Raw genomic sequence first — 14477 nt, 5'->3', positions numbered from 1 at the left:
AGTGGGAGGAGGAGCGGGTTTAAGGCTAACTACGTGCAAGAATCTTGGGGCGGCGTTCAAGGCCCCCTCCCACACGCGTGCGGAGCTGAGCTCCCTGCTCCTCCTCCAGCTGCTGGCGTAGCCTCGCCGGGAGAAAGCCTCGCCGTTCCTCTGGCTCCGGGAGAGCTGCAGAGCTGCAGGCAGAGGAGGAGGCCGCGGCGAGACGGGCAGCACCCCGAAGCCGAGCGCACGCCTTTGGCGCGCGGGCGGAAAAGGTGGCATAGGCGGCCAGCACAGGTTCGCCCACTCGGGACACGCACACACGCACGCACCCACAGGTGCCGCCAAAGGACCCTCCAGGAGTCTCTAAGGACCCTCTTTAAGCCCCAGAGTCGCCCCTACCGCCCTCCCCCAGCCCCGGAGACCTCGGCGGGGACCCCGGGCTCGGACGTCCCCGCGCCTCCGGGCACCTGGCTCAGCAGGAGTCCCCCGGGTCGGGGCAGGGCGGGGCCGGCAGCGGCGAGCCCGAGCCCGCCCGGCGCCCAGGCCCCTCGGAGCCCTCAGAACCCACCCATGGGGTACCGGCTCCCCGCGTCTCCTCGCCCGGCCGCGCCCAGCTCGGCGCCCCGAGCCGCGCAGAGGAGGAGCCCGGCGCAGTGACCCGGGAGCCGCTGCAGACTCCGGAAGCCTCGGCGGCGGCGGTGGCGGCGGCGGCCGCGGAGGCAGGCGGTTCCCCGCACCTCCGGGCTCTTCCAGGCAGCCCTCCAAGCTGTGCCAGAGGCCCGGCTGGCCATTCTCAGGTAGGAGAGAGACTCCAGCAGGACCGAGGAGCTGGCTGATTGGGGGGGAGGGGGGGGAGCCAGGAAGAGAGGGTTGAGTCTTGTGGGAGGGGGACGAGAGGAAGCTTTACAGGACTAGGGAAAGTTAAACTGATTGAGCACCTCCTGTGTGCTGGCATCATAGGCAACTTTACGCATCTAGAGAAAACGAGACTTGTTGAGCACCTGCTCTGTGTCAGGCTGAGTGCTAGGCCCTTAGTTGTCCCTGGGAGGAAAGACTTACTAAGCTGCTACTATGAGCTAGATGTGTTGCTGGAAGCCTTCCGTTTAAGCAACTTAGAGCAATAGCCACTTAAATAGGACACTGAGGCTCAGGGAGGAAGAGGCACTTACCTTCCCCAAAAGCTCCCTCCCTCTTCCTGAGCTGGCTGCTACCTGTGTACCAGGATGGAGCTCCTTGGTGGCCCACCCCCAGCCCTGGGCAGGACTTCCTTTGAGGAGGGAAGATCAAGAAACACCTTCCTTGTTCAGCATTTCTTGAGCTTTTTTTTTTTTTTTTGGGGGGGGTGTGTGTGTGCCAGGAGTGAGTTTCCTGAGTGATTCTTTTCCCTGGAAATGTGTCCCACATTCAGCGGGCCCGAGGGCCTCCAAGTGCCTTTGAGGGGCTCTCTCTTGTCGTTTGGCCCCCCTTCCTTGGAGGATGACAAAGGATGTTCTGGATTCCTGGCAGGTAGGAGACCGGGCTGGGAAGGGGCAGCCAGCTCAGGAGCCCATGATTCAGGCTTACCCTGGCGTCACAGCGACAAGGCGGGGTCCCTAAGACCTCTGCCTGCGTTCCAGCCCTACCCCACCTGGCTGTTCCCGGTGGCCCCTGGGATGCCTAGAGGAGGTGCCTCAAAGGAACCCACTTGTCCGACGCTCTATTAGCCTCTCGACTTCTCCCTAAAAGATCCTGGCCACACTACGGGTTTGTTTCTTCATATCCAGCTAATAGGTGACCGGTCCCACCAGCCCAAACCATTTGCTGAGCTGCTGAGAGGCAAGGCTGGTCTGCGGGAAGCTGGTGGGGGGCTGCCACGGGGGGTGGGGCTGGCTTCGCACCGCAAAGCCCCCCGGGACACCCCTCCGTGTGGGGACAGGAGCCAGTGGATAATGTATATGGTCAGAGAGGCTGGCCTGCGCGCTAACGGAGGAGCTGGAGGTGTGTGTGTGTGGGGGGGGACAATCGTTCTGGGATCAAGCTCCGGGGTAGCCACGGGGAGAAGGACATGTCCGGACTCCTGTCATGATATCCTTGTCCATCTGATCCTTTCCATCTTCCCGGCGGGCCCTGAGGGAGGGGTTTGGGGGAGAGGAAGAGGGTGAACCCCCAGATGTGTTTGCTAGGAGCTGGCTGGGCAGGGTTTAAGGGTGAGTCCTGGGCAGGATACCCATCCCCCCAGCTGTCTGTAGGGAGAGAGAGGGATGAGAATATAATAGGCCTCAGGGGTCATTCCCCCGCCTGATGCCAGCTAGGGCATCGCTGAGTCAGGCACTGTTTGAGAAAGACTGGATTTGGCCAGGGGGTAGGTTTTTATGGAGATAAGAGCCCAGGCTTCAGAGCCCATCAGCCTAATTCTAATCCCGGCCTGGCCTGTAATCTGTGTGGACTGGGGCAAATGACTGAGCCGTGCCCCCACCCCCTCCCCCCTGGTGTGCCCATCAGTTAGTGGACTAATGCTGGTCCGCTTTTCATGGGACTGTTGTGAGTCTTTGGAACAAGAAACACAAAGTGGCCAGCAAGATGGGAGCCCACCTGGCTGTCCATCCCCACCCCCTACCCCAGGTGCCCTTTGAATGGCCCCAGGCTGGGGTCAGCTGAGACACCCAGAACTTGCATTTGGGTTCTTGTGCTGCTAGCGGCCCCCATTAACCGCTCTCTGAGCCTCCAGCCTCTAAATTCTCAAAGGGCCCTTTGCTCTCTGATGCCCACCTGCTCCTCACTGTGTGGGGACGGCCTGGCTGAGATGCAGGGAGAGAGCAGGCAGCCGAGGAGAGGAGCCATGCCCACAGCTGCCCACAGCGCCTGGGGGTGGGGTGGGGAGGAGAGGGAGGGAAGATGCGGGGGCGGGAGGTGGAGCCCGGGGATCGCTGTCACCTGGCGTCCAGGTGTCTGGGTACCTCACACAGCCCCACGTGGCTGAGGCCATGTGAAGCCTTCTCTCAGAGAAGAAAGCCACATTTCCCTCTCCTTGCCTCTTTCTGACGCCCTGTCTCCTCCCTGACTCTCTGCCTCGAGGTCCATCCAGGCACTGATATTAGCACATCTGTACCAGGACCCCCCCTCCCCCCTCCCCCCACCTAGAGGCTGGGTTGGGTAGGCGGTGATGGAGAGGAACATTGTCCCTGGGAGCTGCTGGCCTCCCTCCCTGTCTGTCTAGACAGACGTGATCACCAGCAGAGTCAAGCTCCCCGCAGACAGGCTGGGGAGGGGGCTTTCGTGGTGCGGGGCCTCTTTCCCCCCAACTCTGCTGAAGGCCCAGGCTGCCTCGCCCAGCACAGCACCTGGGCCAGCCAGGTCAGGGGAGGAAGAGGAGGAGGCCTCGGAAGGAGGCTTCGGGTGAGCTCCAGAGGCAGACTCCCTTGCTTCATTCATTCATGGCTCATTTATTGAGCACTTGCTGTATACGTGGCACCGAACCCCTGTGGGGTAAATGGAAGAGGGCTGCAGGCATGAATTGGGGGGCGGAGGAGGAGGGAGTCCCTGTCCTGACGACCTCATTAACGACAGAGGCCAGTCATGTAGCCTTTGAAGTATCAGGGTCCTTATGTGTGAAATGGGCAGATAATATCTTCCCCGGGAGGAGGTGGGGAGGAGACCCTGTTGTGCGGCTCGCTGCCTGGGGTCAGATCTCTCCTTTGCCGGTTACTGGCTGTGTGACCATGAGCAAGTTAACTCAACTTCTCTGTGCCTCAGTAACTTCCCCTTCGAACTGGGGTGACGCCACCTACCTTCTGGGGTTACTGAGGGACGGAGCGACTTAGTACACGCTCAGCACTTAGCACCTGGTGGCCCATGTTGACTGCAAAGTAAATGTCAGCTACCTTTATTGTTCTATACTTAGCACGGTACCTGGCACACGGCAGGGGCTCAGTTAATGGTGATTGTCAGGGCTGAGGGGGCTCAGGGTCAGTGGTGTGCGGGCTTATTGTGTGTGCCTCTTTGCAATTCATTATTTGACACCCTCTTGGTAACTTGGAATTGGCCGGCGGGTGGGAATGTGTATGCCATAGAGATCGACAAACGCTGCCAGTAAGAGCGTTTTAAAAAGATATTTTTGAGAGCTGGTTTACTGCACGGCGCCTCTCAGTTGGGCTCCAGTCTCAGCAGAATGGCAGAAGTAGAGCCCGATGACGTTGGAGAGAGCCTTGGGGTGAGTGGTTGCAGCATCCTAGGCTACTGAGCTGGGGCAGCCAGAGGTGGGGGCCACGGGGAACTAGCATGTACAGGTCCCTGCGCACACGGGGAAAAAAAGGTGCCTTCTCTGGGCAGATGAACCCCGCAAAGACAGCCCCCCACGCTCCCACCCAGCGGGGTGCCTTGTGCAGCGCCCAGCCTGCACAACCATGTGTGGCAGCGGCTGAGGGCAGAAGGGATCGATAGTCCAGCAGGCCTGTGTCAGTTTCTAGTTCCTAGAGAGGGGAGGGATTCCTGCCGGGGTGGGGTGGGGAGCGAGAAGCCTTCTGAGAGGAGGTGGTGTTTGAGCCAGACCCTGCGATGTAAAGAGAAGAGGGTGTTCTGGCAGAGGGACGAACACGAGCTTAGAAGTGGAGGCAGATCTCCGCAGAGCTCCAAGAGAGTGATGGGCTCGGGGATTCTAAGGGGATTCCGGTGGGTGCTGACATAGGAAAGGAGGGTGGCGGGGGCTGGGACTGGCCTTTGGGGTGGGCCTGGGGAGTTATTTATCTTCCATTTGGATCCTGGAGTGAGGGTCCAGTTCAGCCTCTTCCACAAGGCCAAGAAGCTCCCACAGAAAGTTCTGGGTAGCCCTTGCAGCTCTGAAGGACTTGAGCTGTTCCCGGGTCGTTTCTCTGGCCCACATCCCCTAGTCCAGATCTCTGGGTCTCCTGGCAGTAAGCAAATTCCCAGGGCCTGGGGGTGAGGGCGCTGGGCCCTGGGTGGGTGGGGAGGATGTGGTCTGGACGTGGCCTTTTCCCAGTTTCTGGGAAGGCTGAAAGGCCACAGCCTGCAGTGCCCAAGAAATGCTCTCTAGCGCCTCCTTTAGGCCATGCCCTGGAGTCCCAGCCCGCGGGAGGCCAGGGTTGGAAAGATTAGAAGGACCAGAGAGAGATCAGCTTCTAGCAGGAGTTAGTTAACATTTTGCGACCTTAGCATGTGCAACAGCCCTGTGAGTGGAGTCCCTTCTATAGCTGAGAGAAAAAGGAACTTCCAGAGAACTTTGGCTACTTGCGGTAAAGTGAGGAGTCAGGCCCCTGCGGTTCTGGGAAGGAATCAACAAAGGGTGAATGGCCGCAGGGGCGAACGAGTGAAGGGGGTGCGTGCGTGATGGGGGTGGCTGAGGAGGAAGGGGGCCGCAGGGGGCACGAATGGACGAGCTGGCAGAGCCGCAAGACCCCTCGGGGACATCCTGGTCTAACGCCCCCATCTTACAGGCGGAGAACGGACGCCCAGACAGGAGCCACGCGGAGGAGGCCAAGGCCGCCAGCAAGAGGCTGCAGGGTCGGGTCCAGGGCCTGCTGGCGTCCGCTCCCCGCTCAGCGCCGCAGCCCCGAGCCATGATGAAGACCCTGTCCAGCGGGAACTGCACACTCAGTGTGCCCGCCAAGAACTCGTACCGCATGGTGGTGCTGGGCGCCTCGCGGGTGGGCAAGAGCTCTATTGTCTCCCGGTTCCTCAACGGCCGCTTCGACGACCAGTACACGCCCACCATCGAGGACTTCCACCGGAAGGTCTACAACATCCGAGGCGACATGTACCAGCTGGACATCCTGGACACGTCCGGCAACCACCCCTTCCCTGCCATGCGCAGGCTGTCCATCCTCACAGGTGGGTGCCTGGGGTGGGCGGGCGCCCTCGGCACTGGGCAGTGTGCACACTGCACGCTTTGCGTACCCGTCGTCGGAAGTCAAGCTCACGGCCAGCCCCCTTGTGAGCCTGGGAGGGTCAGAGGGGTGCTGCCGGGCAAGTGGTCAAGCCGGGGCCCAGATTCCTCTGTCTGGCCGTGGATGGAGTACTCGTGACTCGTGCTGCCTTCCAGGTCAGGAGCGGACACAGGCACTGGGGGGGAGTTCTTCTCCAGGGACCCGAGGGGCCACTGCCTTACTCCTGCGGGAGGTGGCCCAGCAGAGCTCCGGGGACCGTGGTCAGACTGCTGAGCTCAGGTCCCTTGACATCCCAGGCCTTTGCTGCCTCTCGGAGCGGTAAGGGCAGGCCCCGGGCACTGGTCAGTCAGCGTGATGCCCGGAGCTCAGTAATAGTCACAGGATCGGTGGTGGCAGGAGCCAAGGCTTACGGAGACCTGTGTGCCTGGGGCTGTCCCTCGAGGTCAGCGTGGGTTTGTTTAATCCTCACAACCAACCTAGGAGATGGCTCTTTTACACTTTACAAATGGGAAAACCGGGGCCCAGAGAGGGTAAGCTACTCCAGGTGGTAACACAGGTGGTCTGGGGCAGCCTGGTGCTTATTCCCTATGCTTAAACTGTCCGGGAGTCTGCCGGCCCTGCTGGGGACGCTGGAGAGGAAGGGAGATTGTCGGGGATGCAGGGGGGCAGGTGGAGAGGTGGGACCCGGCCAGCGCTGCATTACTAAGGCGGTTTCATGTGGTGGCCAAGAGGGTGGGCACTTCCTGGCTTTATACCTCTGGGCAAGCAACTTTCTCTCTTTGTGCCTCCGTTTTCTGTCTGTACGAGTATCACATCAGCACCCACCCCACAGGCCACTGTGGGAATTAAGTGAGTTAATACGGCGAATGTACTTGGTGAACAGATAGTAAGTGCTCAGTAAACAATGATGGTAACCCAGCATTTAGAGAGTGCCTGCTACGGGCTACACAGTCATTTCCTTTTCTTTTAAAAAAATTTAAATGTTTATTTTCGAGAGAGAGACCGAGCATGAGTGGGGGAGGGGCAGAGAGAGAGGGAGACACAGAATCCGAAGCAGGATCCAGGCTCCAAGCTGTCAGCACGGAGGTGGACATGGGCCCCGAACTCATGAACCGCGAGATCATGACTGGAGCGGAAGTCGGACGCTCAACCGACTGAGCCACCCAGGTGCCCCAGTGCAGCCATTTCCTAAGCATCCTTCTCCCATTTCTGGGCAGTGATGAAGGGAAGGAATGAGCAAGTACCTCTGCAGCCATCACTAAAATAGCCCTCCAAATGGAGATGTTTTTGTACCAAGAAACTGCTGCCATGCACACCCTCCCCTACACCCTGGCCACGCACCCTCCTTGAGCACCCTGGGCGGAGCCTTCTTCTTGCGGTCTGTCCTTGCCCACCGGCTGGCCCAGATCGCACTCCACCCCCACCCCATGTTTCGGAGAGGCAGTGTGTGGATGGAGGGAGCCCTGGGTTGGCCTGGATTCCAGTCCTCGCTCCACTATGGATTAGATATGTGACCCGGGCTCTGATTCTCCGTCTCCCTGGCTGCACAATGGACATAAACTTGCTTCCCCCCCAGGGTGGCTGTGGGGACTGAAGGAAGGCACTGGGGGCACTTCCAGCACATGGTGGGTATTACAGGGAGGTCAGCTCTCCTTGCCTTGGGGAGGGGACTGGATGCCCACTGATGTCAACAAGACTAACATCAGAGGGAAGGAGAGACATGTGAGGCAGGACGACCTGTGTGTTTCCAAAATCAATCTTTAGTTACACAATAGTATGCAAACACACCCTCCTATAAACCCAAATAAGGCTAAAAAGCCCCCTTGACCTGTGTCCCCAACTCCAGGCTCCTGTCCCCTCCCTGGAGTGGCCCACCCCCTCAGTCTGCTGGGGACTCTTCTGGACCCACCGTGAACACACTGACCTTTACATTTGTATCCTCTTTGTAACAGGGAGTATTTTCGCCCGTCTCTTTTTAACGCACACTTATCATTCGGAACACATCTGTCTGCTGCTTGCTTTTTTCACTCACCAGCTCGTGCCTCATTTTCCAACCTGGTGCTGGTGCAGAAGGAAACTCTGAAAGCCATTAATTCTGCCGCCAGCTCTCTTTCCAGCTGCCAGCCAGGCTGTCTCTAAAGCTTGGCATCGCGGTCTTGCATTTGAATATGTCAAGGCCGCTGAGTCCTCAGGGGCCCAGGATTAGCCTAATGGGACGGGGTTGGCAGCCCAGGCGGAAATGGCTGCCAGGCTTGGGGCTGCCTTTTGCAAGCACCTCTCTAAACAGCCCATCACCCCCGTTCCTTCCATCCCGTCCCGCCCCTTCACCCAGCTTTATGGACCCCTACTGTGTGCGGGGCCCTGAGGAACGAGGACCCAGGTGACACTGTCTCCCTCTGCTCTAGAGCTCATGGTGAAGGGCATACCATTAGCCGGAGCATGATCCCAAATGTGACATGCGCTATTATGGGGGGACAAATGCTGTGCCCTGGAGGTCCACAGGAAGGAGGCAGCTTCCAGAAGGAAGAGGGGTTGGATACCAGATCCCGGGCCAGTCACTGACACCCCTGAGCCTCGGTTTCCTCATCTGGGAAACAGGGATTTTGGCATCTCCTCATGGATTCTTACGAATTGAAGCCAAAGTTCAGAGAAGGTGCTTTGGGTGTGAGCTTGTGACCCCTGTAGTAAGTTCTGGAAATTGGCACGCGAGCACTGCCATGCCCTCTCCCGGCCACCCTGGCCACCTCCGAATTGCCTTTTTCAGACCCAGGGACCCATCCTGAGTGATGCAGTGAGTGGAAATAGGGATCACGTAGTCTTGGAGGCTACTGCTCATTCGTCCGTGATTTATTCAGGAAGCGGGGAGCACCTGCGTGTGCCAGGCACTGGCTGGGTGAGACAGAAGCAGGTCCAAATCGTGGCCTGGCCACGTTCGTGCTGTGCCATCTTGGGCCTTTTCTGAGCCTCCCTTTGCTCACCTACACCGGGAAGGTAACCAAACTCTCACAATCCGTGACAGAGGTCTTGTGAGAGTCGGGGAGGAACCCATGCTGGCGCGTCCTCACTGCCATGTCCATACCTAAGACCTCCACTCATTATCCCGTGAAAAACCCTCACGGGAGGCTGAGTTTCCTCCACGTGGGACAGATGGGGAAATGAAGGTTCAGGGAGGTGGCGGGACCTGCTTAGGGCCATGGGGTCAGGATATAAACCCTGGCCTGACTGATGCCTGTGCTCTGGGTTCCCATGATGTGTCAGGCGCTATCCAGGCCCTCGGGATGTGCACTGAACAAGTCGTGCAAGACCCCTACTGTCATGGGAATTGTACTTATTATTATTATTTTTTTTAATATTTTTTTTTATTTCTAGGAGAAAGAGAGAGCGTGAGCAGGGGAGGGTCAGAGAGAGAGGGAAACACAGACTGAAACAGGCTCCAGGCTCTGAGCTGGCAGTCAGCACAGAGCCCGACGCGGGGCTCGAACCCACGAACCGCGAGATCATGACCTAAGCGAAAGTCTGACACTTAACCGACTAAGCCACCCAGGCGCCCCATGTACTTATTATTATTACTCTAACACAGTCGGCCCAAATTCACAAGCCACTCAACCCATCGCCAGCTCTGCAGGGACCCGCAGGGGGAGTTAACTGCCTTTGAGCCGGGCTGTGCCACCCATTAGCTATGTGCCCTTGAACAAGGGCTTTAACCCTCTGGGCCTCTGCCTCCTGCTCTGAAAAATGGGGAGAAGAGTGACCCCCCCATAGACTCACTGGGAGGGCGGAGTCAGTGAGGGGAGGGGTGGTCGGGGGTGGGGCGGGGGGTCGGTCTCACCTCCCTGGGTCCCTCTCCCTGCAGGTGACGTCTTCATCCTGGTCTTCAGCCTGGATAACCGGGAGTCCTTCGATGAGGTCAAGCGCCTCCAGAAGCAGATTCTGGAGGTCAAGTCCTGCCTGAAGAACAAGACCAAGGAGGCGGCCGAGCTGCCCATGGTCATCTGTGGCAACAAGAACGACCACGGCGAGCTGTGCCGCCAGGTGCCCGCCACCGAGGCCGAGCTGCTGGTGTCGGGGGACGAGAACTGTGCCTACTTCGAGGTGTCGGCCAAGAAGAACACCAACGTGGACGAGATGTTCTACGTGCTCTTCAGCATGGCCAAGCTACCCCACGAGATGAGCCCCGCGCTGCACCGCAAGATCTCCGTGCAGTATGGCGACGCCTTCCACCCCAGGCCCTTCTGCATGCGTCGCGTCAAGGACATGGACGCCTACGGCATGGTCTCGCCCTTTGCCCGCCGCCCCAGCGTCAACAGTGACCTCAAGTACATCAAGGCCAAGGTCCTTCGGGAGGGCCAGGCCCGTGAGCGGGATAAATGCACCATCCAGTGAGCGGGAGGGACACCGGGGTGGGGGCCTGGGCGGTGCCTTACGGGAGGTGGCCCCATGTGCACACTGCCCACGCCCCCCGCCCCCCTACCCGCCGAGACCCCAGGGGCAGCCGAGTTCGAAGGCCTCTGGCTCCAGACCGGGGCACCCCAGCCTCTGACCTCCGTGTGTTCTACCTTCCCGCCACTTCCCTCGGATTCTGCTTTTCTGAGGTGCCCCCCCCCCTCCATTTGCGCTTTTAGCTCCTCCTCGCAGGGGCAGGTCCCTGCAGGGCTGGGAACAAGGGAGGGAGACATACGGACTTGTGCCGGCCCCCAAGTCAGAGCCCTCCTGCCCTGGGTGTCGGAGGAAACACTGATGCCGGAGGAGCCAGAATCCCTACATGAACGGAGCCTCCTGGAACAGACACGGGTGCAAACGACTCCCGGGGTCTCCGCTGGGCTGGTTGAGACCCCAGACTCTGCCCTCTCCGCCTCAGCTCTTTGGGCCCCTGCCCGTCCAAGATGTCCCGGGCGCTGAGCCGGTGGCGGCTGTGTGTTTGAAGAGGGGCGTGGCCACGCCTCCCGGACCACGGCCGCCGCGTGGACTTCTCCGCCATCTTTGTCGTGGATCCCTCGTCTCCTGGTGTGTGTTGTTGCTGCCGTTGTTCTGTTGCGTGTAGCTGTAGAAGCGGAAATCGTACTGTAAAAGCTACTGGCACCTCGTTGGCCAGACGCCCCTGCCCACGTTAGACCCGTGGCCTCTGCTGCGGACGCCTTCCTCCCCCTTCCCAGACAGGGTTCCCTTGGCCTGCCTGCAGCCGGACACTGCCCTCGGTAATGAGCTTCACGGTTTTAACACTTGCACGGGGCAGGGGTGGGGCAGGCTGGGGCTGCTTCTCCTCCTGTCCCCGTTGTGTGGTCGAGGCAGCTGATTCTGGGGGAAGGGGAGGTGACACGTTCCAGCACACTCCTTCCCCCCCCTCCGCCCCCGCTTCACCTCGTTCAGGGCAGGGCTCTGCCTAGAACCATGCCGTCTTCTACTGTGCTGGTTCCTCAAGCATTTATTGAGCACCTGCTGGGTGCCGGGTCCACTGTGTGCTAGGAAACAAAGAGAGTGAGCAGTGCACTTTATGACCCCCAGGCCAGGCCCTTCCCCAGCCTGGGGCTGTTCCCCTTCACCCGCATGGCCTGCACCCACCTCTGCTGCCCCTCTGTCTCATGCACCTGGAGCTTTGGGGGGTGGGGGGGAGGGCTGCAGGTGCAGCTGGGAGCCAGAGCCGAGCCCAGAGAGGTAGGTGGGAAAGTCCCTCGTGTGTGGCGTGGGACTGCTGTGTACTGGGTGTGACAGGAGTTGGGCCCCTTGACCAAAGGCCTTGTCATCAGCTCTTAACAAACACATTTCATATCTTAACCTCCTTTAAAATACTGAGATTTAGGGGCGCCTGGGTGGCTTAGTCGGTTAAGCGTCCGACTTTCGCTTAGGTCATGATCTTGCGGTTCGTGGGTTCGAGCCCCGCGTCGGGCTCTGTGCTGACTGCCAGCTCAGAGCCTGGAGCCTGTTTCAGAGTCTGTGTCTCCCTCTCTCTCTGACCCTCCCCTACTCACACTGTCTCTCTCTCTCTCCTAGAAATAAATAAAAAAAATTAAAAAAAAAATACTGAGATTTAGGGCTACGCGGAACCTTAGTGATCATCTAGTGAATCTTTCTGAGGCCCAGAGAGGGTGAGTAACTCGCCCCAGCTCACACAGCAAGTCTGTGAGCGGCAGAAGTAGGGCTAAGTCCAGGCATTCAGCACACGCCCCGAGGTGCCCCCTCTCCTGATGCTTCCTCGGCCCCTGGGGCGTTCAGAAAATGGAGGTGTCTTCCCCGACCCTCTCTCTAGATCGGTCCCTGAGGGCTCTTGTAGATTCTGTGTACTCCATGCCTGTGTTTGTCTACGTACACGCACGTGAACACGAAGATGTGCGCGTGCCCGGCTCCAGCTCTGCACACCGGCTGCCTCCACCCCGGCACCTGCCTCTCAAGCGGGGGCCCTGGCTCTGCTTCTGTGCCCGCACCCGGCCCTGGCCTGAACCCTCCGAGAGGACGTGGCCAGGACAGGTGTGTGACCTGGTCCCACCCAGTGACGCCCCTGCTGCCCCACATCTCTGTGACCGCTACCAAATAAAGTGGGTTTGTTTCTAAGCTGTGTCCTTGACTGTATTTGCTGTATTTCTGAGAGGAGGTATGTCTCTTCCTCCAACCAGAGCTGGCCGTTTCCTCCCTCAAATACACCTGTCCGCTGCCCTTGCCCAGGTGGCAGCATTGAACCAGTCTTCAAGTTTAAATATGTGTGGGAGGGGCCCCCCAGGACAAGAAGTTGTGTACCTCTCTTGGCCCTGCCTTTCTGGATCTTCTGGGGGGGGTGTATGCTGAGCTGTCGGTGTCCCTTGAGAGGGGCGGCCGGGTCGGACAAAAGACACCCCCGCCCCATGGGTCATCGCCCCTGGGCACCACTGTATGTCTAGATTCTGTGTGGCTCCTCTCAAACAGTGATTTTGCTCCAGGGAACATTTGGCATTATCTGGAGACGTTTCTTTTAAGTGTATTTATTTATTTTGAGAGAGAGAGAGAGCGAGTGAGCAGAGGAGGGGCAGAGATAGAGGGAGAGAGAGAATCCCAAGCAGGCTCTGCACTGCCAGGGCAGAGCCTGATGCAGGGCTCGAACTCTCGATCCGTGAGATCATGATCTGAGCAGAACTCGAGTCGGTCACTGGCTGAGCCACCCAGGCACCCCTGGAGGCATTTTTGAATCTCCAAGACTTGGGTGGAGGGCACTAGTAGCTTCTAGTGGGTAGAGGCCAGGGTTGCTGCTGAACACCCTCATGCCCAGGTCAGCACCATGCCCCTTCCCCCCCCCCCAATAATAAAGACTTCTCTTGCCCCAAATGTCAGAAGTGAGAAGCCTCAGTCGGGACGGTTGGACATGGCCCGGGTCTGTATGGTTGATGTGTTGTACAACTTTCTGGACAGTATTTAATAGACACCGGGCAAGCAGAGAGAGCCCTCGTGTGAGATGAGGCAGGTTGTGGGTGGGGACGGGGGTTGAGGGAGAGGGAACAAGGTCTGGTCCCTGTGCCACCCTGAACCTGCCACCTTAGATCTGATTTTCCCAGGGTGGAGGGAACAGGAGGGGCCCAGCCTCACACCCGTCATGCCTCATGCCACCCTCACGCCTTCCAGCCCCATGAGAAACACCTCCCGTTTACCCGATTGTCCCCATCTTGTCCAAGATGGCCCAGCTGGTGGTCTGGCAGGTGGGGGATTCGAAACCAGAGGTCACCTTAGCTTCATGAGGGTGGGGAACAGATTTTGCCTCTGGGAGATGGAGGTAGTCTGTGCTTTTGATTGACCAGGAGAAGATGTCACCGAGCGTGTAGGTGACGGGGCTCATGGTTCAGAGGGAGAGATCTCTGTGCGGACATTCACAGAGCAAGGTGACCTTGGCTACGGCTGAAGCAAAGCCAGGTGGACCTGTCGTGTGGAGGAGCAGGAGGGGAGCTCCCCCCTCTGCCTACCTGGGAGCCCAGCCCCCCTCCCATCCCGCACTGGGCAGAGAGGGTAAGTGTGGGAGGCAAATCACTTTGCCACTTGCCGAGTCCTGTCTCTGTAGACGAGACCTAGAGGCCAACACTATCTCCTACATCCCAGGCCAGTGCTGGATGGTAAGAGCTGGGGGAGGTGGGCAGCTGGGCACAGAAAGCAAGCCTTCCCCCAGGCCGGGGAGGGGGGTTGGCTAAAGCCTGGACCACCTCTCCTACTCTCCCCCTCCACTGGGGACTGTGAATAAGTCCCGTCCTTTCCCCTGCTTCGGTTTCCTCATCTCTAAATGGGAGGTGGGGTCGGGCAGTTGGACGAGACGACGCACGAACAGCCCCTTGTAACCCTATGTTCTCTGCAAGAAGGAATTAATATTTCTCTTACTTAATCATTGCTCATTGCTAAACAGAACACACTTGCTCCAGCCCGGGGTCCAGCCCGCTCCTGGCTCGCCCTGGGATGGGGTTAACGAGCACCGGGCTGGCTGCCGCAGAGGAGACTTGCCCGACGCGAGAGAGGGAGCGAGGAACGTCCCCCCCAGTGAAACCATTCACAGACAAGCACAGGGCAGCCGGCTTAGCTCCCGACCTCACGAAGGGAGCCCTGGGAATCTGATTTCAGAGAATTCCGTGCTGCAAAACTCTAAGTACTTAGTCCGTTCTGCCTCCCTGAACC

The 14477-nt window shown here is 59.0% G+C and overlaps 1 protein-coding gene across 1 annotated transcript; it reads left to right on the top strand.

Annotated features, from left to right (window-relative positions):
• Nucleotides 1-372: 372 nt before the first annotated feature.
• On the top strand, nucleotides 373-11727 carry RASD2 (RASD family member 2). The gene is made up of 3 exons (XM_039230483.1): nucleotides 373-779; nucleotides 5412-5805; nucleotides 9715-11727. The coding sequence occupies exons 2-3, from the start codon at nucleotides 5535-5537 to the stop codon at nucleotides 10242-10244; spliced, it is 801 nt and encodes a 266-aa protein (XP_039086414.1). The 5' UTR covers nucleotides 373-779; nucleotides 5412-5534; the 3' UTR covers nucleotides 10245-11727.
• Nucleotides 11728-14477: the final 2750 nt, after the last annotated feature.

The sequence above is a fragment of the Hyaena hyaena genome, unplaced genomic scaffold (genome assembly GCF_003009895.1).
Source record: "Hyaena hyaena isolate Hyena2069 unplaced genomic scaffold, ASM300989v1 scaffold_46, whole genome shotgun sequence".
Taxonomy (NCBI): Eukaryota; Metazoa; Chordata; class Mammalia; order Carnivora; family Hyaenidae; genus Hyaena; species Hyaena hyaena.
Note: the sequence above shows the minus strand (reverse complement) of the source record. Positions and strands in the feature narration are given on the sequence as shown.